This window comes from Rhopilema esculentum, chromosome 19, assembly GCF_057945365.1.
Source record: "Rhopilema esculentum isolate cy_ngs chromosome 19, ASM5794536v1, whole genome shotgun sequence".
Lineage (NCBI taxonomy): Eukaryota > Metazoa > Cnidaria > Scyphozoa > Rhizostomeae > Rhizostomatidae > Rhopilema > Rhopilema esculentum.
The window spans coordinates 2,454,838-2,481,707 of NC_142833.1; the positions used below are offsets into that span (position 1 = coordinate 2,454,838).

Consider the following 26,870-nt stretch of genomic DNA (forward strand, 5'->3'; position numbering starts at 1 on the left):
TAATTTATGTAAACTGTACTTTTCTTATAAGTAGTGTCCATGCTACTCCATCTGTTCTGGTACAAATAAATAACCAATAACAAAAAGTTTGGTTATCTTATGGTCAAAGTTTCATTTAATACAGGAACTAAAGGTTTTATATGCAAAGACAAAACAGTATCTTGACAGGTATGAAACATGCCTGACAATTGTGGTAAGAATCTGACAGCCAAGAAAGGGAAATACGACTTCATCAATTGGTGACATCTGTTTTTCAATTGCCACTCCACAAAAGTATTTACAGCAAAGTTCATTTAGCATAAGGAATAAAATTTACAGCAGAGCATTGTTGTGAAGGTTCTTGACATTTAATGTTTTTTATGAAGTTCTCATTTTAACTACTTATCAATGTTGCAAATATATAGCTATATTTACTGGCAAAGATAAAACAAGGACATGTGTTTTTGTGCATGTGTTTAGTTTCAAACTTTCTCAGTTTGGACCTACTTCAAAGCAACAGATTTAAAAGCATTTGTGGTACCAGATATTATCTGTTAAAATGCTCATCACTCTAAAATGGGGGCAAGGGTAAAAGACTTCATCATTTTAGCTTGATAAAAAACATCCAAAAGTGCTACCAAGAAAAGCAGGTTTCCTCCAAATGGTAGGATTGTATGTATTAACTTACTCATCAGAGCATCTTTTTGAACTGTTTACATCACAAGTACACTCTAGTTTCTCCAAACATACTCCAACTGGAAACACTTTTTGTAGCTACCAAATAAAAATTTATTTACAAAATTCTATTAATCACAAAGTCAAAATTAATGGATCATTTACAATCTTGGAATAAAATTTCCTCATAACTTTAAATACCTAAAACAAATTTAAATAACAATTGAATATTTATAACTCTTACCCATACCCTTAAAACTGCAGATATTTTGAAAACATTGTTAAAATAATCACCATTAACAGAAAGCTCTAAACATGAGCTCTTTGTTAAAAGTGTTAATCATCCAGGATGTCAAATTTTAGTACCACGTTTTTAAGCAGTGTTCACCCCCTCATAATTTTCAAAATTCATTGAAGCCCCATGGCAACAGTTGATCAACACCTCTGATTTTTGTGAGCAATAGAAAGGCAAAATAAGCTCTCTTAAAAAATAACCCCTTTATGGTGGATGTACTACCTCTTTATGGTGGTAGCATGAAAGAGAATTACTGTCAAACTACATAAAATCAAATTCTAGGAAGAAATTTCATAGTTTGATTTTGAATTATTTGCAGTGAGCAACTATGAATCCTTAGTGTTTGCCCCCTTTTAATTGAATTCAATAAACATTCCCTCTTGAGTATCGTTGGATTTTTCATCCAACTCTTAAATAATAGCTTTACAGTTGACACCACTGGCCCGGCTCACTATTTGCACAAAAAATTTATAAGTAGATTTCCTTTGGTTTGGTGGGAAGCCCAAAATTATATGTTAGGGGAGTAACCATGCCTGTGTTTAACACACTACCCAGTAAAAGCTCAGAGATGCATTGCAAGCTCATCAAGCATAACACTGTAGTTTTGCTCCAGCTGTATTGCAGGCAATTCTACTGTTTGCCCCCGAGTTTTTAACTTAATGATTGCAAATTTTTCATTCTTGTTTGCTGATGACGCAGTCAGTGACAGTTGCGGAAATAGCTTTTCTGATAATGCATCAACCATATATGGATCCTCTTCTCTCTTTGGTGGGTGTTTGTATGTTTCTTTGTCTTTCTGTTGTTTTTTGGGCCTATTTTAACAAATCAAAAATATGTAGGTAACAAGCTGCTTTAACTCTCTTGAAAAAAATGTCATGAAGAATGAAAGCATTATTTTGTGTGGTTTGACAAAATATTAAGCAATAGCGTATGTGCTGCATATATTTTTCATATCACAAAATATACTAAGCTTTTCAGCAAATATTTTACTTATATATCAAATAAACTGTTGTTATCATTAAAAAGGCAATACAATTAATACTAATGTTGTTATTATCATATTCCCAAAATACGCAACAACTAAAAAGAAAGCTGGCCCCCTGTTTTCAAACCTGGTTTGGATGACTTTTAAAATTTTGATATTAAAACAGATATCTGTAAACATACCTTCCTCTCCGTACAAGTCGCTTTTCATCAAGTTTATTTTCGAACTGATCAAACAAACTGAATAAGAGATCCACATTTGGAGCTGATGTTAAATATTGTGTAGGCCTCTTGGATTCCTTTTTGCTTCTACTTTCTCCTGGTGGAGTAACTGGTCTTATCTCAGTCATATCTGTATTATTATTTTCTGTTGTGAAAAGTGGTGGCAAGACTGGGTAGACATTGCCTGCAAGTGAACTTGTTTGCATTGTAGCAGGCTCTTTCCAAAAAGACTGTGGTAGTGCTCTTTTTCGCATAGGTAAAGGCTCTGAAACAAGAAAGTTCAGACTTAAATGTTGAAAAGAGTAAAAAAATTACTTTCACAAAGAATTATAGAGTTCTGAAATGAGCTTTCAGAGGAAACAATTAAATCATTTTTAGGTAAACAATTCTGAAAGTTTTACAACATCAGTTCAATTTTGCAATAACATGAATATCTAATGGATCAGCATATCCCTCCTCTTATCATGGTTTGCATTTTTGGGTAAGACATGCTTTTGTAAAGCGAGGGTCTGGAGTCCCATTCTCTCTTCAATCTTCAATCGTTAACTCCTAAAGGCTATACAACCAATCTGGAGCATTTACTCAAGGAGCATTAAAAAAGGAAAATTAACTTAGGAGTAGGATTAATACCATTTCTACCCAGCGCTCCACCCACCCAGTTTGTTGATTTCTATAAAATGTTGCATTTGGTATACTCCTTGTAACATTCAAAAAGCTTTTAGTACCCTTCTCCCTGATACAATAGAATGTTAACAAATATGTTGTTATGTGCTCAGCTAATGTCTAGTTAAACATATTTTTTCTTATAAGCAACTTCTTATTTTAGAAACATCCCTCCAGCATAAAATACCTTTTAGCTAGCTTTTAAACACTATGAAAACATTTTCTATTTAAAGTGACTTCAAATCATGGGAACAAGTTTTGGTTAGGAAAATTGTTTCAAAATATGATTAATGTATATTTGCAAAATATTCTAAGAATGAATGTGATACCGTGTATACCAATTCACTTCGACATTTTTAACCTCCAGGGGTGAGGAAAAGTGGATATGATAGGTACCTATCCACATTACGTCATTTTCTATAAATAAAAATGAACCGTTAAATAAAATATACCTCTTCTCGTCTTTGGGGGATTTCTCAAACCACAATTTCCATTATCATTGTCCTTTCTCTGCCCTTCAGAATGCCTCGACTTCAATCCATTTAAAATTTTCTTTTTCCTCCAGAGCCTTGCTGCTTCACCATCCGCCCCTTGCTTAGGTTTGGTACATTGTGGTCGTGAAGGAAAGATCGTTCCTTCGACGTGCTTTTCATTCAGTTGATCATGATCTTCTTTCTTATTCCTTTTTTCAATGACAGCATCTTCACAACTGAAATCAGTATCTAAACTTTCTTGATCATTTTCCATAGCCTAAGATTCGAGAAGGCTCCATGAAGAAATCCACACGTGTAAATCCAAAACAGGCCTAAACTAGAGAGAATTCTGTATAATGCGCAAAACTTCCTTGAAACACTAAAGAGTCTTACGATCTTTTCCCAAGTCTTTCAAATTTTCCAAATCGAAAAACAAATGCCGAAGTTAACAACATCGCACAAAGTATTCTGTACAAGCGAATATTTTTTCTGAACTTCCACGTTGATAACGATGTTTTGGCGGTACTGTATCCATGGCGCGGGAAAATAGTTGTTAAAATCAGCATCTCTGATTGGTTGGTTATGACGTAATCGTACAGTTCAACAAATGTTTGACGCTCCCTGATTACTCATCACCTTCGTTCTATTTTTGAAAGTAACAAATTTCTAAGAAAATGAATGTCTATTTCTGTTAGGAAGGAAGGAAATATTTCAAAGTCGAAGGGACACAGTGTTGAAGGGGAGCTATATTGCATATAAAGGGATAGTAATTAGTGTTTCAAATTGAATACTTCGAAGAAAATGACATTTTTCGAAATGTTACGTTTTGTTCTGTTAAATTATGTGTGAATTTTTTCAACAACTTCTATAAAATTTCGAAGTTTTTAACTTTTCAGTTTTACCTTAATGGCTATTATAATTTCTATTTCACACCACATAAGGCACTGGGAGGCGACACCTCTATCTAATTCAAAATATGATATATTGTATAAAGTAAACTATAAACTTGTTTGCTATTTCTCAATGTAATCCTATACTTTTATGTAACTTTTGTTTTCAAATCACAATGAATTTGAATTTTGAATTTGAATGTTGGCAGGCATGTTTCCCTTTGTGCGCCCCCTGTCTCGACGCCCTCCCTCCTGTCCGTTGTAACCACGGGCCCTCCCTGGTCATCCAGCAAAGATCTCACCTTGAAGACGAGGTAACATGTGTTAAAAGAACTTAGGCCGACGTTGTTTCGAACTATTCAGCTTTGGACAAGGTGTCACTACTGAATTACAGAAATGGGAAGGAAATCGTGGGCAGATTTGAAGAAAAAAGGTCCTGGAAGGAAAGCAAAGAAGCAGCCACCACCAGAAGAAAACTTACCCCCTGAACTGCGTAAGATGAGATACTTTGCCCAGCTTCTCTGGCATTTTATATAAAACCATAGTTTGTAATTGAAATTTATAATGCTTTGTCCTAGTTTAGAATTTAGCATCAAGTTATTTGCTCGACAGCTTTTCTGTAGTTTTAGTAGAGCGTCGAAAGTTTAGATGTCTTGTATTTTCTACTCCAGAGCCAGACGTTAACTCCGTAAATTATGTTTGTATTGATTTATTGTATAACCTGACAACATTTTAGAGCTATTTGCCGCATCATCAGGAAGGCCGTAGTGTACACTTACGTTCCAAAAATATTGCACGGAGTTGAAAACAACACGACCTTCGAAATTCAAACCACTTTTGTGAAGCCATAAGACATCAGTTTAAAATTCAAAGCCAATCAGATATAACTTACAAACATGGGCAATATTTTAAGTTTAAATTTTGAAAAAAATATGTTTAAAGAATATCAAAAATGTAAATTTTTTATTAGCCAGACCTTCAAAATTTAATCAAAAACTTTTGATTTTTATCTGCGTCATGAAAATGGCCTTGAATTTTGCAGAATGATGCACTTTTACGGCCGTTTCTTAATGAGGACTTTTTGATGCCATTGAGGCACTTGCATGTCTCTGCTTGGGACTGATTATGGCATAATTTTTGGTATATTCAACGCATTTTGGTTCTTATAGCATAAAGGTTGTTCTGAGGAATTTACAGCATTATTCTTTCCTAAAAAACATTGGAGTGGACTGGAAAACATGAAAGTAAAGACTAGTAATATGTTTTATGAATTGAATTCTTTGTAAGATGCTACAAATGGTCTTCAAAATTAGGCTGGTTGCAGTAAAAAAATGTGCGACCAAGACTTTTTAAAAAAATTCTTTAACATCAGTCTGGAAAGTTAGAGAATTTGGGCAGCCAAGCAGAAAGTGAATATCTCTGAGTTTGCCTTGATGAAGTCTTACAAATTTGTGCTAAGAAAATGTTTTTAATTGCAACTATTTTAAAGGTACTCCTAGCATCATAGCTTGCTTTTTGTGTTCTTGCAGTGGTTGGCATTGCTTAGAAATAAGAAAATATCTTTTTTTCATTTTCATTTCTATTCCTTGATATAATTTCCATCATTTTCTACCTAAACAGTAATCTTAAAACATTCATTGAACTTGATATATCTATTTGAACTTCGGTTAGCTAAGAAAATTTGGTGGCAGTGCTACCCTTTTGTGGCTGGTGGTGCAATACTTTTCGAACATAAGTGAGTGTATAATCCCATAAGAGCCTTGGTTAGTTAGAAATAAGCTTAGTTAGAAGCTTATTTAGAGAAATAAGCAAGTTGGATTACACCACAAATTTTTATATGAAGGGAGGTTTTGGTATAAATCTTCGTCCTGTTTTAGTTTCCAGGGATTTCAGGATAAGGGCTACTTGTATAATTTTTAACTGCGATCTTATTTTCTTATTTTTAGTGTATTTTTACTGAACTGTTGGGCTGTAAAATCAAAATATACACATATAAGCCAGACCTAAAAGTCTGGGCATGTGGGTGAATGATTTGGTCTTTTTTAAAATTAAAATTCCGCATCTTTAAGTCTTTTATTTAAAACATCATGTTTTGCTTCTGCCCATTAACAGCAGAAAACAATCCCACTTGCATGAAAAATACTTGCAGTCTGGCAAATAAGTACACCTACTCAGCAAAATCTATAAATAGCTGACCATTAAAAACCATTGAAAAGAGCTTTAAAAATTTAGGAATAGAGCAAACATTGGTTGTAATCAAACTTAAATTATAACTATGGTTTCCACAATATATAGATTGTTGCTCAGGCCTTTTTGAGAAGAAATTTTCACAAGGGTGACAAACTGCCCACCTGGTTCAGCTTATGAGGGTCATGACCCAACAATATTTGTTAAAAAGAAGTCCTTCAGGACCTGAGGGGAAATTAGGTTATTATCTCTGAATGATTGCCTAACAATTGATTATCTAAATGTGTGATTACCCCCAGTTTATAACTAAAACATTTGATGTAATACTTATGATGTCAACAATGAGAAAATGATGCTTAATTTTCATTAGCAAATTGACCTTTCATATAGGAATACCATGACTGTTAGGAATGGACAAAGAGAAAACATGTTTGACTAGCTAAGTAAAAACATAAAGATAAGACTTGAAATCAATCAAAGTTCACTTTTTTAAAGTTCTTCTTTAGAGTATGAATCGTAATCTGATTCCGACTCACTTGAAAAGTTCTCTCCTTCATCCTCTCCAATGGCATCGTCTATGTTTTCATATTTTTTTGGAGCTTCAACAAAAAGCCTTTTACTTTGAGGCTCCTCTACAACAGTCTTTCAATTTTTCTCAGGGCCGTTCTTTCACGATTGAATGACTAACATTTGATAGCACTCACATTCTAAAAAACTAAAAAATGGGAAATCCGCCGCTTTCCTTTACATGCCAAATTTTCAAAAAAGTGTTAATTGCAATTCAGGAGATTGAATAATAAAGACACAAAAATGGTGACATGCTCTTCCTTTCTCTTGCAGAAGACACATGTTTTTGCAAGGGCAGTTAACTGTATGAATCAATAATTGGGCGAGGGCGAGGGTGATCGCCCACATAAAACAATAAGGCCTGTTGTTGCTCTAATATAAAAACATGTTTTGTCTTAGTACTTTTGCAGTAAGTTGGAATCTACCATTCCTGATATTTTGGTTTTAGTTGCATCCATTTCAGAAGATGGACCAAAGAAGAAGAAAATTAAAAGGTTTGCTTGAACTCTCATCTGTTTTACAAGATGATTCAAAATAAATTAACATATTTTTCTTGAAATATTTGGAAGTTGAAAAATTTTTTTGATCTAATAGCATTTTCCAAAATTTCATCAGTAAAATTTTTCTACCTCAATGTATGAAAGGATGTGTGAAAAATTGTTTGTATGCTAGCGTTAGACTTTTTTGGGAAGAAGTTAGAATATCATGCATAATTAGCATAATTAACAATGTCACGGGGTAATCTTATGTATAATGTTAGATCGTTAATAAGACTATTTTTTAATATTTCATATCATGAAAAATTAGGCATAATATTTCTGTATTTTGTCAAATTTTAAATCATTTGATAAAGAAGTTTATAGTGTACATGAGGCCCTTTCCTTGTCATGATTTTATGATTTTTTGCGATTCTTAGGTTGCAGAAGGAAGAGAAGAAGAAGAATTTAGGACCAGAAAAAGATATGAAAGGAAAGAAAGAAAATATTTTACACAATAATTCAGGTAACTCTTTTTATAATTTTCAAGTTTTGTTTTATAATGAATGGAAAAATTCTTTTTTCAATGAATTTTGAAAAGTTTTTCTTAAAAATAATCGAGTATGTCTTCCAAATTTCAGGAAATGTAGTTTCATTTGAGGATGCTAAAACTGGAAAGGTAGTTGCTTGTTTTTCTTTGTATTGTATCTTTAGATATTTAAGACAGATTGATGAAGTTCTATTTAAAATTGAAACACCTATTTAAATCAGAATATGAAATTTTGTAAAATATAATGAAAGTCATGGTTTTATTTAAATGAACATCAACTCGAAGCTGTAAGGCCAAAAATATTTGAATATTTCACATATTATTGTAACATATTCCATAGTGAATAAATCTTGAAATCTATTCTTTATGATTTAGAAGACAAAGCCAAAGAAAAAGATAAAGAAGTCCAAACGGTTTGTTCATGCTTATAGCTAATTTTTAGGCCTTAATTCATTACTTTATTGCCCAAGTGTATGTTTTTAACATCATTCTAACAAAAGAGGTTTGCTGATACTATTTGTAACAGATATAATCACTCTTCTCTATTTCAATCACTTCTTTCTTTTACCAGTTTGTTTGCTTTAGAAACAGGTAGCTTTACAATCCCCAGGTTTGCTTATTCACAGCAAAGTTTCACCAGATTCAAAGCGCTTTCATTTTACCACAATTCCTTCCTCTTTTCTTTTTCATGTCTCCTCTCTGCTGTACTGCATTCACACCATACCAACATCACAATCCGTTCTTAAAATTTTTTTTACCAGTCCTTTAAATCTACTGTGATGCTGCCCCATAGCGTAAAATAATTGTTTTAACTTGTTCTTTACTTTTGTATTTTTGGGTTTTAAGATTGGATTTACTTTACATTGGATTGCTCTTTGTCATTTTCCATTGTTCCAGTCAGTTTTTATGAATTGTTATTAACTGTAGATTGATAATACTTGTGCTTCAGTTGGTGCAAGAAACATCAAACAAATAGACAAATGAAACTTTGTTTATCTTCGTATTGTTAGTGAAGAGAAAAAGATGGAGTTGTTCGATTCTGAAGATGAAGATGGAATAGGTAGATTTTTCAATACCACTATTTTGCCTTGTTTTGGATGATATTTTACTAGACAGATTATTTCAAATTTTGTTAAATTTTTTACTCTTTTTGTGTTTTATTCTATAGTCTTTAATTTCCCTGTGAAGCCTGATATTTATACAGATAAGTTAGTTTTGTTGACTGCATTAGAAAACATTGAAATAGGGGGGTGGGGGGGTGGATCTCCTTCAATTTCCTGTCTATATGAATTGCTGCTAAAAAAAACTTAAAATTATTTTTTAATGAATGTCAATTAAACCTTGAACATATTGCCTAGAGTTATTTGTAATGTAATCAAAAGTATATTCCTGATGTAACACTCCTGATAATTATTTGTTTCTTATTGTATAAAGTTCAAGATCCTTGCATTTTTCAAACTAGCTTTGATTTCCAATTACTACCCATCCTCTACATATTTTGTTTTGAAGTATAGGCAAATTTTCTGCACATAAGTTTAAATGTTCATAGAAATGTTTAATATAATGATACCGAAATGCGAATTGTTTTTTTTTAGTTGAGGAAGCCATCTCTGAGAAGAAACAGGAGAAAAAGTCAAAGAAAAAAGCAAAGTATGTATTTTGAAGCAAAAATCTGTTAGGCAGCATTTTAAAAATGTCTTGTGTTGGTGAGAGAGCTCAGAACATATTCAGGAAATGTTGAAAGTAGTTTTGTCCAAGTTTCAATGCTTCTGTTTGAACTGGTTGTTATTTCAAAGAAAACAAATCACTAAGACTGTATAATGCTCTGTAGATTTTCTCTGAAAAAAGTTCTGGAGATAGAAAGTGCCCAGTCCTTTCTCCCATTAGTTGATAAATCGCTACGGCACATGGCTTCAAGGTTGTGGAACTTAGTTGGGAGTTGAGATTTATTTGCAGTCGTATACACACATGAGTTGATTATGAATTAGAATATATATCTCACAAATTGTATTATTCATTAATCATAAGGCAAGAGATTAAAATGAGTTAGTAAGGCGTTTCGGTGCAAATAAAAACATTTCACTGAACCACATTAGTCAAGCATTTATGGGACCAAGATTGAAGTGATGTTGTAAAGGTCCATAGTGTATAAAGTTTCTATTGATTTGAGATCGTTTGTGTTAAGTTATTTATTTAATTCAAATCACCAACAGACCATTCAGTGATGAAAATTCGTCTTGGCTCAAACTGGCTGATGAAAACAAATCGAAAGAAAAAGTTGACGACATAGATGATGATGATTCTGAGGTTGATGATTATGATGACGATATGGTACGTCTTTTTTCACAGTCACTTGTTTGTATGATGTTTTTTCAAGATCTTAGGTAAAGGATTTTGTCATTTGGGGTGAATTTTTGAGTCATTGGGTGGGGGTGGGTTACCTCTGCAACTTTAGACTCAATGGGATCATTCGATTGTCAGTTCGATCAAATTGTCAACCCAGTGGATGCGCCTTATACATGGGTACTACCAAATATTTTCATTCTGACCTCTTATCAATTTCATTCTGCAGCCTGCTGATGAGTTCAGTGATCAAGATGAGGCTGAGTCTGAAGATGAGACAGGATCTGAAGATGAGGATGTCGCAGAAGATGATGATGTATGTATATTAGCTATTCAGTTAAACTGTTCGCGTTTGTATAGGCTTAAGATATGTTGATCTGGTGAAGCCATTCCGATGCTTCGCTGATACTCACTTCAGCCAATCAGAAGTCAGTGCCGTGCACACAGTGGCTTCTTGTTGATTACATTGTCGAAATCTAACAATTTGATTGGTTAAATAGAGTTTCTTTAGGTTACTGTTGTGTGGATGTTTGCATATAAAGTATAATTCTTACTTCTAAACCTTACTTCAAGGTATAATTTTCAAATCAATATATAAAGAAAAAATTGTGAATATTTATTTATTCATAATTAATACCTGAATATTTTTTGGGTTTCTACGAGCTTGCTCTGACTTTATTTTCAAGTGTTGAAGATCACAAAATTCTTTGCATTGCAGTAAAGATTTTAGAAATATTTATAGCATTTTTTTTCTTGTGGTTTACTGATTTTAATGGAAAGTATCATTGCTGAAAGTGGTAATAAAAATGGGTTTGAAAAAGCAAACATTTATGACAAACTTTTGTACCGCCAACAAATTATTTAGAAACAATATTGATGGAAAATAGGTCAAGTTAATTCGATCACAACCTAATCCTTGATTCTGAATAATTATTTTTCGCGTTCTACATTTCTACGTTTCTTGACTAAATTACATTATATCCATATTTTATTTCATAGATGCTATCCATTGAGAAGAAGTCGAAGAAGCTCGATGCCAAAAAACGAAAAATGAAGTAAGAGAAAAGCTTACCTTTCTTCTTTCAGTTGCTTCCATTCTGGTTGGTTTTTATTATCATTTCGGCTGATCAATATGATATCTTCAACAGCCTGAGCCAAGAAAAAACTTAGACCAGTGGTCTTTTTTGAATATTTGATATTACATTGAAGAAAAAGTGCACTTCAGGAATGTCTGTTTTTCAAGGGGCCCTTCAGAACAACTTTAATGCGATATAAAATCAAGTCACTTAAGATAAAAACATTATGTCAAAATATATTTACAATTTTACATTATTTACAATAGAAAGGTTGAAACTATTAGGAAAGTGCCATAACATATTCAGCAGGTACACTTTTCCATGGTTCTACCAGTATTACGTAGGCTACAGGACGACCATATTGAGTTTCTAGTAAAAGGGTTACAGAAATTTTGTGGCGCCAAGTTATTGGGTGACTTGGAGATCATAGTTTAGACTCATGAGTTTTATCAGTATAAAGCCATCACGCACGTAACAAATAGCGTTTGCATATAGTTTAAAAACTAACAACCCCCCCCCCCCCCGGCACTAAGAACCCCAAATTCCCCTTGCGAAGGGTTTTCAATTCGAAGGGTTAAGGACTAAAAGTTGTAACCTATTTTGTTGTATTTTCTTATATTTGTTCTCCAATATAAGACTAGCAGACTATTTTCTAATAGTTCTCCAATGGTATAGGGTCTGCTAGTCTCTTTCTGGAGAATTCTTGATTTCATCAAAACAAAGGATCCTGATTTGTTTAAACAGAACGAGTTCGTTTTCTCCCTTCGACTCTTCAATCAGGTGAGAGGTAAGCGGTCGCTAATTGGTAAAAACAAGATAACCAATCAAACGCGTCTTTCTTCCTCTCACGTTACTTTCGATCCACATGTGGATATAAATTTTAGCTTTCTCTCGTTCATTATCCGACGTTTATACCCTGAAGAATGTCAGACGAAAAGTGCTTTTCTGTGTTAGGTTTCCGGTATTTCGTGCAAAATTCTTTTTCTCTCGATATTTTGCATTTTCTATTTATTGATTTATTTTAATCAGAGCTTTAGCTGACGCTGAACTGCAGACCAACATCAAAGAGACTGAAACCTTCCGACTTCCGAGTGGACAAGAAATCGAGAAAGAATATATCCTTTCTAAATGTAAATTGAGCAGAGATTCATCAATAATTGTTTATCACCTTAAGTAGAAACCGTTTTGCAGCATCATTTAACGATGGAAATTATACTGTTTTTCATCTAATCGTTGCAGCCAATAAGTTTGTAATGTCATAACGTGAATGATATCTGATAGGGGAATAGGTGGCTATGCGTATTGTGCCAAAGGTAAAGGGGGGGCTTGAACCCCAAAGGTATCACCTAGCTCCCCGTTGCCCGCTGATTTGTAGTAATGACAACATAATGAAGTGCCAAGAGGAAACAGACTGTTAAAAACACGATTTTTCGAGCGTTTACTCGTTCGATGTGTCTTGTCTTTAACAGTCTGTTTCATTTTGCTACTCAATTTATTTACTCATTACATTGTCGATCTTTGGATAAGGTACCACACGCAGCTAACATATTTTATTGGATCTGCAGTAGTGCTGGCACTTTGTTGATTTCTAATTAATGTTCGTCTCCTTTCTTGAAAAATGAGATGGGTATGAACATTCAACCACTTGCAGTCTTGGGACAGTTGAAGTCTTGGGGCATAAAGTTCCTTATGGGATGTCCCAAAAATTCACAAATTTCCGCACCCTTCCAGTTGTATCTATGGCGAACCCTAATAAAGGCAACATTGCCTGTTTTAAGCCCCTCCTTCTCCTATTTTTCCAGCATATAGAGCAATAAAATTGTCTTCATTCAGGTTTAACGTCAATTGTTGCCGCTTCACCACTCGAACTTCAACTCAATATAACTTTTCATGATGCACTGCTGTTCCTAGGATTCCCCTAAAATTTGCGATGCTCCTTAATTGTTCATACATAACGAGGCTCCTGATTTGACCTTGATATACCAAAGGATAAAGGATAATTTTCATGCGCTGTCGAATTTCAAAACGTTGAGAGAACCAGGAAGGTCAGTTTGTATTTTAATATTTATTGTTATTCTGTCTGTCTCTATCAATTTCGAAGCTGTTTTTTCTGATCGAAAATAAAGTCGATCAAATGAAGGTTTATGTACGGACACGTGCAAAGTGTTTTTTGGTGGGGGGGACTGAGGTCTGATCTTTGTAACATCATGGAAAGATGTTTGATTGCAATTTTGAACACATAGGTTTGTTTTCAATATATCAAAAACGTCATTGCATCTTTTCCTGGATTATATAGGACATGAGTGTGCATACCTGTCGATGGAGTATCTTCCCCTTACCCCTCTCCATCTTCCCCCTTCTCCTGTTTTCCACGCAACTGTTTGCACACAGTTGCCAGTTCCCTTTAATATCAGGCAGCAGTAACACGAGCTGGATAACTTCGAGATGTCGGCTCAGGGCACTGCCATTAAATTTTGTTTTACATTCCCTCAAAACGTGGTACCAGGTGCTACAATAATTGAATAAATTTTGAAATTAAGTTATGCCAGTTTTCAAGGTCGAATTCGGCCGTCGCCTCTTGTGTTGAAGAGTTCCTACAACAACCATGGTGGTGTTGTATGGTGTTACTCAAACTGAGTCATGACAATCTGCGCTGAAATAGAAAATTTGGTGTTGTATCATCATCGTTAGTATTCCTAGCATTGGGGGTCATGCTACCTGAATACCATTTTGCTATAACGATCGTTGTATACTAACAAATCGTGCAGTCTGTTGCCTATACAAATACATGTTCTTTTACTGTAGAAGCCGGTCAGAATACCTGTCTTTGCTTCTCCGTGATTTGACATCGTACTACAGTTATAACGAATTCCTCATGGAACAACTAATGAATCTTTTCCCTGGCGGAGAGGTATGAAAAGGCACACATTCTTTCCGTATTAACTCAACTGTCAAATAATGATTACTTGCAATGCTGTATCGTATACAGGTGCAAATGTCAGAAACAGTTATTGCATTTCAGACTGTCAGCGTATGGGCCCCTTTTATCTGGCCTGCGGCATCGAAAGTAGTTTTCTAGTTCCTCAATTCATTACAATTAAGCTCTTTTGACACAAAATCAAATCTCCATTCACTAGGACGATGACCTAAAAACTATTTGCTGATTTCTTGAAGACTCTGTTTGTTTTGTAGTCATCATTTTGACATTCTGACTTATTTCAATGGTGAAATCCTTAAATCTATACTATAGCATTGTGGTACTGGGTAAAACCTTAATTCTCCCTAACTTAGGCTTGCAGTACTGTCGTTTGCCCTGCACGGATTGCTAGTCGTCTTCCGTAAACATCCCTCTTCTCATTTAAACATTTCTCTTCGAACATTTTTCTTGCTACTTTATTTTATTTATTCATATTCTTTTACAGTAGCAGGCACTTGGTCAAATATTTGGGGAGGGCAAGATGATATGATGACCATTGTCTTGAAGTTTATTGGGGGTGACTGCCCCCACCTGCCCCCAGTCACCCGCTTCTTTTCTTCTACTGTCGTAACCTGCAGTCTCATGAAACTACTTTCCTTTCTCTCCAGATCATAGGAGCAAAAGACAAAAATATCATATCCTATAGACAGCATGCATAGATTCGCAGTCATTAAATGTATTAAATGTTATCTGTAATATATTTCGTCCCTGCAGCTTTTGGAGTTTTTAGAAGCCAACGAAGTCCAAAGGCCAGTGACAATAAGAAGCAATTCTTTGAAGACGAGAAGGAGAGACTTGGCACAGGTATGGTCAATCGCCACAACAAATCTTCTTTAAATTTGATTTACATCCACTGTTTTTCGTTTTTCTTTCATTTATATTCCACAATGTTTTCTAGGCCTTGATAAACCGTGGCGTCAACCTTGATCCGATCGGGAAATGGTCAAAAGTTGGACTGGTTATCTATGATTCATCAGTTCCAATCGGTAAGGTTTTTGTTCTTTTGATCTCGAATTACGAATTACTCGGTTTTGGTTTTGACTGAATCATGGCATAACTACGGGGGCAACGCAATCCTTTCATTTCATAGCAATCCTTTCAATGCTCTAAGAAAAGTCCTATACTTGGATCTTCTTGGATTTCAGTAGCCTACCCCCTTGGACGCTGTCCTAAGATTGTCATTATTCGACGCCCGGTATAATTATTTCCGTTCAGTCCTGTGTCTCTGTTAATGTGGTAAACAATTCAAAAGCAGATTTATTTTTCTTTCTCACTCGAAGGTGCGACACCAGAATATTTGGCTGGTCACTACATTTTGCAAGGGGCTTCTTCCCTTCTGCCTGTGATGTCATTAGCACCTCAAGAGGGCGAGAGAGTTCTTGACATGTGCGCTGCCCCTGGTGGTAAAACAACTTACATAGGTATGATACATTGTTTTACTAGTATAAAGCTTATAAAGATCGTCTCACCCCTTCCACTATTTCAACTCGTTGATTGTAACGCGCTGTTAGAAAAAGAATGATAGTACTTTTTTATACATTTCCAAAAGGTTAAATGATAAATTACTAAAATGTCATCAACTACATGCTACTTTACATACACTACAAAGACGATAGCCAGGGAGCATCAACTATGACTACCCCGGGGCCATAACATAGAGAGAAAAAGATACACTTTACAAATACAGGTGTGGTTCGGTCTATGAGAAGTAAATAAAGGGGTGTGGCTCAGACTATGAGAAGTAAGTATGAGAAGTGATAGTACTTAGGTGCAATGTAAAGTGGTGCAGATGCCTCTCCTAGTCTACTCTACCTCTTTGGCTTAACGTGTGTTTTGGCTCGTTAACATTAGCACCCTTTTGACGAAATCCTCGTTATACCATTGATAATTGTATCAATTCTCTGTTGCATTGCTACTGAAATTCATCTTACGCAGCCTAGTGCAAGGAGAGAGTTCTGCAAGGACAGCCATTTAATGGATTAAATAAAGCTACAAATTTATAGAGCTTCAAAGTCAAAAAATTGTAAATGCAAAGAGAGTAATAATAACACACAATTCTTGCCAAAAAATAGTTGGAACGCTATCCTTTGTCTCACCGTTGCTTCAAAAAATTTCCTCCCCCTGCTCAATGTTGATTTATTTTCTTATTACAAACGGGTGTAATACCTCAGTACAGCTTCCAGAGACAAAATTTGCCTTCAGCATCAGAACGGTGAAAAAGGCATCATTGTAATTCGTAAGGGGGGGGGGGGGGGAGGGTTTCCAAAAAAGCTTTAGCTCTGTGCAAGTGTTCCAATGTATACCAACAATTTTAACATGAAATGTACATGCGTAACCGAATGTACAAATCTGCCCATAAATCAAGACTTATATTTTGGCCTGTGTCGTTGGGGGACAAGAGTATAGTGACCCCTTCTTGAGACAAGGAGACCGCATGCAAAAATCAGGTTTTTTATGAAGAAGCGCAAGCACAGATATTTTGAGCACAATATGTGAATCATGTCTCATCCTTTTTAGCATCTCTTATGAAAAACAGTGGGGTGATTGTTGCTAATGATGCCAGCCAGGAGCGTCTAAAAGCTGTGGTTGGAAATGCACATCGTCTAGGTATGTTGTTTTAGCAGCATTGTAGAGTTTCTAATGAATTATTATCACTTTTATTACCCAAGCGATGACCCTGTCTTTTTTCAAGCAATGTCATCTGGTCACTTTTTATCGGTCGCCCTTATTTTGTTTGATATTGTCACATTAAAGTTAAATTTGAGTTTACATTTTGTGCAGACTTTTTCGAATCGGGTAGGGTAAACATGGTTATGAAGAGTTTGTCATGGGATCTATAATGGCCATTGTTTATATCTCAGAATGGAAGTTATTTTGGTATAACTATCATCTTCAGTCATTTCTATTCTCTGTCTATACCGAGATATTTGAATGCTTGTATGTTAAGTATGTATGTTCTAAATGCAAATACTTTTTTCCCTGTTGATATATATCAACTATACCTGCTAGACGATTAAATTCAATTTCCAGGTGTTACCAACGCGGTTATATGTAATTACGATGGAAAGTCTTTCCCAAAGGTAAGCCAACAACATATTATTTGAAGCTCGACTTTGTGTTAGCTGTCTTCTGTGTGACATCCTTTCGTGTTGGAGGATTAATTCCCCCACCTTTATCTTGACATGGCCAGTCTACTTCATTTAATTTGGGTTCATGTTTATTCATGGAAAAACACTATATAAAGGGTTAAGCAATGAAATTATGCATTAAGCGGGGCTTTCTGTTTTATACAGTAAGGCTGGAAAATTTCTCCAAGAGCCACACCCATTGAGACCCTCTCCCCACCTACTCTAAATTACCTCACAGTGTCCTTAGCTTTCTCATTGCCAGGTCTCATAATGATCTGAAAACCCTAAGGTGAAACGTTGCCATTTCCTTATAACTTGATATTTTATGTTACAACAGGAGCATTCAAATCCCTAATATTTTAACATGGTTCTGTAAAAATATTACCTCAACATTTATAAATTATTTTTTAATTGTTTCTTCCTTTCTGCCTACCTTCCGCTGTTATAATGATGGCAATTGAATTTTTTTCTATAAAATGCAAACTTCTGCTTACCAATTAAGGGACCTGTGAATCCTGTATCTCCTCATTTTTGTTGCTTTTTGGGATCATTTGAGACCGGGGTTTGATATATTGCTTCTACTGTACACAACGAGTTTTGGTAGAATCATTGATTTTTCTGTTTGCCTTTGACAGGTAATGGGTGGGTTCGACAGAGTGTTACTTGACGCTCCTTGCAGTGGGACGGGGGTCATATCAAAGGACCAGGCTGTTAAAATCAACAAGGTTTGTTTTAGATATCTTGGCGATTAAAGTTAATAATAATTGTGATTAAAACAGTTTATGTCATTCTATGTCAAGTATCCAATGACTCTTTAGGAGCAAAAAGCTGTTGGGATTATTCCTTTCAAGTGAAAGGTGCTAGATAAAGAGAAGCGTTTAGACGGGGGCATAAATAAGGTCTTAATTCCTATCCAGTCACGTTATTAGTCAAAAGTAGCCAATAGCAGAACGGATTGGCTCTGCTTTGACCAATCAGTGCCATCTTGCTCCTGATGAAATTGAAATTGAATCTAGATATACGAAACTTGTTCCCATTCTGATAGACCCAAGGGTTTCCTTGATGTTGTCAGACTGTTATTCTCCAGTATCTCAACGTTGTCAGGCAATTATTTTGTTCGATCATTTATATCTAACTAAAATAAGAGTGCCAAATTGTGGTAGCAGATTGGGCCTATATCTTTACCGACACAGTTTCATTGGTGAAACGAATCTAACGTTTTATGCCTAGAGGGAAAAGGTGCGCTTTCAAATACTCCGTTTTCAGTTGCATATTTATATATTTTACTGTATTATACTGTATTTACAATATTTATTTTAACTTAAAAGGTATTTAATGCATGGCCACCTGTAAATCAGTTTTCTCTAACTGACGGGGTACCATGCCTAAAAGATGAAAATGGAAATGAAATGAAAATGAAAATGAAAATGAAATGAAATGAAATGAAAATGAAATAAAATGAAATGAAATGAAAATTAAAAGAAATGAAAATGAAATGAAAATGAAATGAAATGAAATGAAATGAAAATGAAATGAAAATGAAATGAAAATGAAATGAAAATGAAATGAAAATGAAATGAAAATGAAATGAAAATGAAATGAAAATGAAATGAAATGAAATGAAAGTGAAAATGATATGAGAATGAAAATGAAAATGAAAATGAAAATGAAAATGAAAATGAAATAAATCAAAATGAAATGAAAATTAAAAGAAATGAAAATGAAATGAAAATGAAATGAAATGAAATGAAATGAAATGAAATGAAATGAAATGAAATGAAATGAAAATGAAATGAAAATGAAATTAGTCAAAATGAAATGAAATGAAATGAAAATGAAATGAAAATGAAATGAAAATGAAATTAGTCAAAATGAAAGTGAAAATGATATGAGAATGAAAATGAAAATGAAAATGAAAATGAAAATGAAAATGAAAATGAAAATGAAATAAATCAAAATGAAATGAAAATTAAAAGAAATGAAAATGAAATGAAAATGAAATGAAATGAAATGAAATGAAATGAAATGAAATGAAAATGAAATGAAAATGAAATGAAATGAAAGTGAAAATGAAATGAAAATGAAAATGAAAATGAAATAAAATGAAATGAAATGAAAATTAAAAGAAATGAAATAAATGAAAATGTAAATGAAATGAAAGTGAAAATGATATGAAAATGAAATGAAAATGAAATGAAATGAAAGGAAAGTGAAAATGATATGAAAATGAAATGAAAATGAAATAAAATGAAAATGAAAATGAAAATGAAAATGAAAATGAAATAAATCAAAATGAAATGAAAATTAAAAGAAATGAAATAAATGAAAATGTAATGAAAATGTAATGAAAATGAAATAAATGAAAATGAAAATTAAATGAAATGAAATGAAAATGAAAATGAAAATGAAATGAAAATGAAATGAAAATGAAATGAAAATGAAATGAAAATGAAATGAAAATGAAATGAAAATGAAATGGAAAATGAAATGAAAATGAAATGAAATGAAATGAAATGAAATGAAATGAAATGAAAATGAAATGAAAATGAAATGAAAATGAAATGAAATGAAAGTGAAAATGATATGAGAATGAAATGAAAATGAAAATGAAAATGAAAATGAAATAAATCAAAATGAAATGAAAATTAAAAGAAATGAAAATGAAATGAAAATGAAAATGAAATGAAAGTGAAAATGATATGAAAATGAAATGAAAATGAAATGAAATGAAAGTGAAAATGATATGAAAATGAAATGAAAATGAAATGAAAATGAAATGAAAATGAAAATGAAAATGAAAATGAAAATGAAATAAATCAAAATGAAATGAAAATTAAAAGAAATGAAATAAATGAAAATGTAATGAAAATGTAATGAAAATGAAATAAATGAAAATGAAAATTAAATGAAATGAAATGAAAATGAAAATGAAAATGAAATGAAAATGAAAATGAAATGAAAATGAAATGAAAATGAAATGAAAATGAAATGAAAATGAAATGGAAAATGAAATGAAAATGAAATGAAATGAAATGAAATGAAATGAAATGAAAATGAAAATGAAAATGAAATGAAAATGAAATGAAAATGAAATGAAAATGAAATGAAAATGAAAATGAAAATGAAATGGAAAATGAAATGAAAATGAAATGAAAATGAAAATGAAATGGAAAATGAAATGAAAATGAAAATTAAATGAAATGAAAATGAAAATGAAATGAAAATGAAATGAAAATGAAAATGAAATGAAATGAAATGAAAATGAAATGGAAAATGAAATGAAATGAAATGAAATGAAATGAAAATTAAAAGAAATGGAAATTAAAATGAAAATTAAAATTAAAAGAAATGAAAATGAAATGAAAATGAAATGAAATGAAATTGAAATGAAATGAAATGAAATGAAATGAAATGAAATGAAATGAAATGAAATGAAATGAAAATGAAATGAAATGAAAGTGAAAATGAAATGAAAATGAAATGAAAATGAAATGAAAATGAAATGAAAATGAAATGAAAATGAAATGAAAATGAAAATGAAAATGAAAATGAAAATGAAATAAATCAAAATGAAATGAAAATGAAATGAAATGAAATGAAATGAAATGAAATGAAAATTAAAAGAAATGAAAATGAAAATGAAAATTAAAAGAAATGAAAATGAAATGAAAGTGAAAATGAAATGAGAATGAAATGAAAATGAAAATGAAAATGAAAATGAAAATGAAAATGAAAATGAAAATGAAAATGAAAATGAAATAAATCAAAATGAAATGAAAATGAAATGAAATGAAATGAAATGAAATGAAATGAAAATTAAAAGAAATGAAAATGAAAATGAAAATTAAAAGAAATGAAAATGAAATGAAAGTGAAAATGAAATGAGAATGAAATGAAAATGAAAATGAAATGAAAATGAAATGAAAGTGAAAATGAAATGAGAATGAAATGAAAATGAAAATGAAATGAAAATGAAATGGAAAATGAAATGAAAATGAAATGAAATGAAATGAAATGAAATGAAAATTAAAAGAAATGGAAATTAAAATGAAAATTAAAATTAAAAGAAATGAAAATGAAATGAAAATGAAATGAAATGAAATTGAAATGAAATGAAATGAAATGAAATGAAATGAAATGAAATGAAATGAAATGAAATGAAAATGAAATGAAATGAAAGTGAAAATGAAATGAAAATGAAATGAAAATGAAATGAAAATGAAATGAAAATGAAATGAAAATGAAATGAAAATGAAAATGAAAATGAAAATGAAAATGAAATAAATCAAAATGAAATGAAAATGAAATGAAATGAAATGAAATGAAATGAAATGAAAATTAAAAGAAATGAAAATGAAAATGAAAATTAAAAGAAATGAAAATGAAATGAAAGTGAAAATGAAATGAGAATGAAATGAAAATGAAAATGAAAATGAAAATGAAAATGAAAATGAAAATGAAAATGAAAATGAAAATGAAATAAATCAAAATGAAATGAAAATTAAAAGAAATGAAAATGAAATGAAAATGAAAATGAAATGAAAGTGAAAATGATATGAAAATGAAATGAAAATGAAATGAAATGAAAGGAAAGTGAAAATGATATGAAAATGAAATGAAAATGAAATGAAAATGAAAATGAAAATGAAAATGAAAATGAAAATGAAATAAATCAAAATGAAATGAAAATTAAAAGAAATGAAATAAATGAAAATGTAATGAAAATGTAATGAAAATGAAATAAATGAAAATGAAAATTAAATGAAATGAAATGAAAATGAAAATGAAAATGAAATGAAAATGAAATGAAAATGAAATGAAAATGAAATGAAAATGAAATGAAAATGAAATGGAAAATGAAATGAAAATGAAATGAAATGAAATGAAATGAAATGAAATGAAATGAAATGAAATGAAATGAAATATTGTCGTGTAGACATTAGGTAAACACGTAAAGAAAAGGACTTTGTTTTCATGTGGAGTCGTATTCGTGTTGGCTTGACTTAAGGCTAAAGCAGATCTTTTAATTTTTCTGTAGTTTCTTAAGATTCGAAAAATATCAAGAAGGATATGTTTGTCAGCTTTCATTGAAAAGCTTTCTTGTTATGCTACTAAAAGGGTTTTGGCGGTAAAAATGCTAGTTTAAGAAATATATATCTATTGTTGTATTTCGATGTAGCCAGAAGTAATTTATGATTATTTTCAATTGAAGAACAGTTGCCTGAACAGAACAATTTAAGACTGCATTAAGCGCGAGACTCGGAGTAGCAACTTAAAACCGTCCTTTTCTATACACTAAATAGCGTGTACAGATCTGCCTATACTTTTTAAAAGCACTTTGTGACAGACCGGTAAACAGTGATTTTCATTAAGAATGTCTTCAAATATCTACTGCCTGTTGTATTTAAAAGGATGGAATTCACCGAATGATCATCAATTGTTCAATTTTTACAGAGTGAAAAAGACATCCTGCGATGCTCTCACATCCAAAAGGAGCTGATCTTAGCGGCAATCGATTCATGTGATGCAAGGTCGAAAACTGGAGGGTATATTGTGTATTCTACGTGTTCCGTCATGGTACGTGTTTGAGTGACCACACTACAGTGTTTACTTTGTCTTCACTTTTGAGACATTTTACCAACGATGATGTCTTAATAAAGTTTATGCATCGGAATCGTTGTTAGATCTGAAATATTTTCCAAGATTATGCTCTAAGAGTTCTCTCAAAAGAAATGCTTCAGGCTCAGTACACACAGTGTCTCAAATCGGGCTTTAATGGACGGCCTTATAGAATTTCGCGTCTTATTTTTATGTAACTGGGGAATATTTTTTGTTTATTATGACACTGATTTTGAAATGTCGCGAGTTTTTAAAAGAGACTATGTTAACATACATAAGGTGGGCAAACTTATAACAGGATGCAAATATGGTTTAGTGGCTAAAAACTTTAAAATGGCTTTTATCAGGCAAATATTTTAGAACATCCTCGGGCTTTTCTGACACTCATCTGACAGTCTTCAGAGTATAAGATGACAGAATAATAATCGAAAATTCTAATCGAAATCGAAAAACTATGAAAAAATATACCCAGCTTTTGATTGAAATATTCTAATCGGAAACGCGGGCACATGACTGTCGAGTTTGCCCAGTCAGCCCCACTTGCCTTTTGAAAATATTTCAATTGGAGCCGAACGGTTGAAACGAGTTCTACACAATAGCGGTTTTTTCATGTTTATGTAGATAGATTCCAAAACTGCTAGATAGAACGGATGTCGCCATTATAGTTTGTTGCACAATCTGGGTTTTCCAGTAAATTCTGCCCAGCGGCAAGATCATAACAAAATGCATTGATATACCCTTTTATAAGAAAATGATGCAATATTAGTCAGCGGTGAAAGACATAACTGTATGTTGATATTTCGTTTATTTGCGCCAGAAATGTGGGTACTGCCTCATTCTTACCTAATACAACTCATTTTCAGTTGCTTTGATTGAATGTGGGCACTTTAATATTTCTAGGTTGAAGAAAATGAATGGGTTATTGACTACGCCTTGAAAAGACGATGCGTAAAATTGGTTCCGACTGGACTTGATTTTGGTGAACAAGGCTTTACCAAGTATGTCAATTTGTTTCTTAATTATCTTAATGATTGTTATTTGCTAATAGAACCTGACACAAACAATACACAACTTGCTTTCTGAGGCATCTCAAGTATAACACAATCTACACTTTCTGCCAATAGCCCTTGAAACACCCCCGTTGCTCAAGTGTTGATTTGGAAATTCACTTTTTCGGTAGAAAATACCGTCACTGCACCACCTATTCCCCAAAACTTTGTTGGTTGTAGACTTAAGTTGAATATAATTGCTATTTGTGACATCATCCCATGATAGGAATCTATTGAAAAACACCGAAGCTCTGAATATTCCATAAACAACATGGTTCAAAATTTAACATGTAATTGCAGTTTTATAGACATGCATAGAACATAAGTTGGGTATAACAAATTCAGGGGTGTCGCAGATTTTCTACGCCGAACGTGGTTTTAAAGGGACACCAATCGACCTCGAATAGAAATCATGCTTTTGAGAAAACGAGACAAGTCAGTGATTGGATTCTCTGTTACGAACATCGCAAAGCAGGTAACTTATGAAAAATGGCAGAAACATGCAAGTTGAGGCTGAGCAAAAATTCGCAAAATATCATTAAAAAAGGGCGGCATCATCCCATGACTCGTTGCGATTTGACGCTATTGCATTTATCTTTTTGCCTTGGCATTTCTCGGCATAATTTTTTTGGCATATCTACATTTGAAAGAATGAGAAGCTTCAATTTATAAAAATTTACCCAGACTTTAATTTCAAAATGGCATGACGAGGCTTTGGTTGTTATCTGATGTTTTCTATTCGGAGGAACTTTGGCAGTTTGAAATTTCGCTGTATGAAGTTTATTTGCCCAAATATACAAGATTCGACTCCGTCCTCCTTTCAAGACTGCAGTTCCTTGAGCTCAAATATTGTCTCTAAACTCCCCACCCACCTAATGTTGCTGTGCTACTCCACCAGGCTGTTTCTCTTTCATCTGCTGTTTTATCATTGCAGGTTTAGAGAACGTAAATTCCATCCTTCACTCTCTCTAACACGTCGATTCTACCCTCATACTCACAACATGGATGGATTTTTTGTGGCCAAGTTAAAGAAATTCTCAAACAAGCTTCCCACAGGTAATATTTTCCCTTGTATTTTCTTTTATGTTTTCTTCTCCCTATCGTGTCCTTGTCGTCTACATGTTCATTCTCCCGAATACGTCCCGTATGCGCCCTCACAGCGTCCAAATGTTTCTATTAATATCCATATTTCATTTAAAATGGCTTCTCTTTTGCTATTTGCGAAAATCAATAAAACGAAGCTTCCATAAAGTGGACACATTCGGGATCAGACTGCTGTCAGTTGAACAGAGGTCTCTTGATTGGCCTAGCTGTTTCAACAAGATTTTGAAACAAACTCATTTTACCGTTGTTTAGAAGTGTCTATTAAGGTTAAGTTTTCGGCAGTATAGGTTTCTGTGTATTCCGTTCAGAGATGAGAGTTTCAAAATTTATTTTTAACGTTTATTCTCAGTCCTTTGTTTATTCTTAGTTGGAACACAAGAGAAGGATCAAGAAACTGACGAAGAAGTTTCAGATGATGCCGCAACGACTGGAGATCTTGAGAAACTCGAAAAAACCTCCAGCCCTGTGGATAACGAGGAACCTGTTAATTTGAAGGAAGAGGAACGCTCAAAGAAGCAAAAAAGTGCACAAAAGGCGAAAGGTTCAAAAAAGACAGATAATTCAGGGAAAGATAAAGATGCGAATGAGCCTGGTGAAAAATCGAAGAAACCGATCAAGAAGAAAAACAACAAAAGAAAGCAGGATAATGTAACGAACGCTAAGAAAAGAACAAAAAAGAACACGAGTAAACGAAGCAAGCAAGATATTTAGGCCTAACGGTGATAATTTTGTTGACTGTAACAAGTCACGTCTTCGCAACTGCAAGTTTTTTAGTAAGTTACTTGAGGCAGTTATACACGTCAAGAAATTCAATTTCGGTTCTTCGCTTTCATTAATCAAGGCATCTAAATTAATCAACGATCATTGCGCATGATCTTATAACCTTGAATGTTTATCTCCTTATCAAGAAGAGACTCCTTATCAATATTTCCTTGGCCGTTACTTTCTCGACAACCCTATTTGATATCTGCCCTTTTGTAGTAAGAACAATTAACATTATGCAGTTGTAGATATTACTTGACTTCTTTTAAATTCTATGTGTTTTAGATAACAGATTTATACACACAGTAAGTTTATAATGAATCGGGTTTATCAATTTCCTGATGAATTTTTTCGCGTCTCTTCTTAGAAGCCTCTGAGATTCTGAGAATACCCAGAATGCATTGTTCAAATTGGCGATAAATAGAGCGCAGCGTTAATTGATTTCTCAGTTTAAAGTACCCTGGGTTACAAGGAATTGTCTAGTTTCCATACTGCTCGACCTGATAGTCATAAATAAGCAAGATTAATAGTCATAAATTAGTATGATTAATTATTTCAAGTAAATGGTTAGAGTTAGGGTTAGGTTTAGGCTTAAGTTTAGGGTTAGGGTTAGGTTTAGGGTAAACTAATTACGTCATCAGGTCGAGCAGTATGGAAACTAGACAGTTCCGGGTTCCAGAGCGTCAAGTGGGGCGTTGAAAAATAGGGCGTTGCGGGACAATTCGAAGGAGGAGAGAAGAGAGAAAGAGAACGACTCTTCCTTTCTCCTTTCTTTCCTCCTCCGCACACTCCCCTAACGCCCTATTTTCCCAACGCCTCACTTGACAGGAACTTCTAGACATTTCTTTTGT

At 33.1% G+C, this 26,870-nt stretch overlaps 2 protein-coding genes across 2 annotated transcripts; one reads left to right on the forward strand and one right to left on the reverse strand.

Moving 5' to 3' along the window:
• Window positions 1-228: 228 nt before the first annotated feature.
• Window positions 229-3,828, reverse strand: LOC135688417 (uncharacterized). The gene is made up of 3 exons (XM_065205258.2): window positions 3,271-3,828; window positions 2,117-2,420; window positions 229-1,761 (listed from the first exon to the last, which is right to left on the reverse strand). The coding sequence occupies exons 1-3, from the start codon at window positions 3,563-3,565 to the stop codon at window positions 1,512-1,514; spliced, it is 849 nt and encodes a 282-aa protein (XP_065061330.2). The 5' UTR covers window positions 3,566-3,828; the 3' UTR covers window positions 229-1,511.
• Window positions 3,829-4,483: 655 nt separating this feature from the next.
• LOC135688415 (uncharacterized) lies at window positions 4,484-26,353 on the forward strand. The gene is made up of 23 exons (XM_065205256.2): window positions 4,484-4,674; window positions 7,384-7,429; window positions 7,852-7,937; window positions 8,053-8,090; window positions 8,337-8,374; window positions 8,972-9,021; window positions 9,557-9,611; window positions 10,175-10,292; window positions 10,534-10,620; window positions 11,304-11,359; window positions 12,410-12,500; window positions 13,337-13,425; window positions 14,186-14,291; window positions 15,072-15,161; window positions 15,256-15,343; window positions 15,638-15,778; window positions 16,875-16,964; window positions 17,388-17,437; window positions 18,121-18,210; window positions 22,940-23,062; window positions 24,005-24,102; window positions 25,088-25,209; window positions 25,625-26,353. Exons 1-23 carry the CDS (start codon window positions 4,578-4,580, stop codon window positions 25,966-25,968), a joined length of 2,193 nt encoding a protein of 730 aa, XP_065061328.2. The 5' UTR covers window positions 4,484-4,577; the 3' UTR covers window positions 25,969-26,353.
• The last annotated feature ends 517 nt before the right edge of the window (window positions 26,354-26,870 follow it).

Excerpts from the sequence above, each read along its gene's own strand:
- LOC135688415 (XM_065205256.2), top strand. The coding sequence starts at position 4,578 with ATGGGAAGGAAATCGTGGGCAGATTTGAAGAAAAAAGGTCCTGGAAGG. Across the intron at positions 8,091-8,336 it reads AGGATGCTAAAACTGGAAAG|AAGACAAAGCCAAAGAAAAA; the intron begins GTAGTTGCTTGT and ends TTTATGATTTAG. Across the intron at positions 25,210-25,624 it reads CTCAAACAAGCTTCCCACAG|TTGGAACACAAGAGAAGGAT; the intron begins GTAATATTTTCC and ends GTTTATTCTTAG.
- LOC135688417 (XM_065205258.2), bottom strand. The coding sequence starts at position 3,565 with ATGGAAAATGATCAAGAAAGTTTAGATACTGATTTCAGTTGTGAAGAT. Across the intron at positions 2,421-3,270 it reads TCCCCCAAAGACGAGAAGAG|AGCCTTTACCTATGCGAAAA; the intron begins GTATATTTTATT and ends TTCTTGTTTCAG. Across the intron at positions 1,762-2,116 it reads CGACTTGTACGGAGAGGAAG|GCCCAAAAAACAACAGAAAG; the intron begins GTATGTTTACAG and ends TTGTTAAAATAG.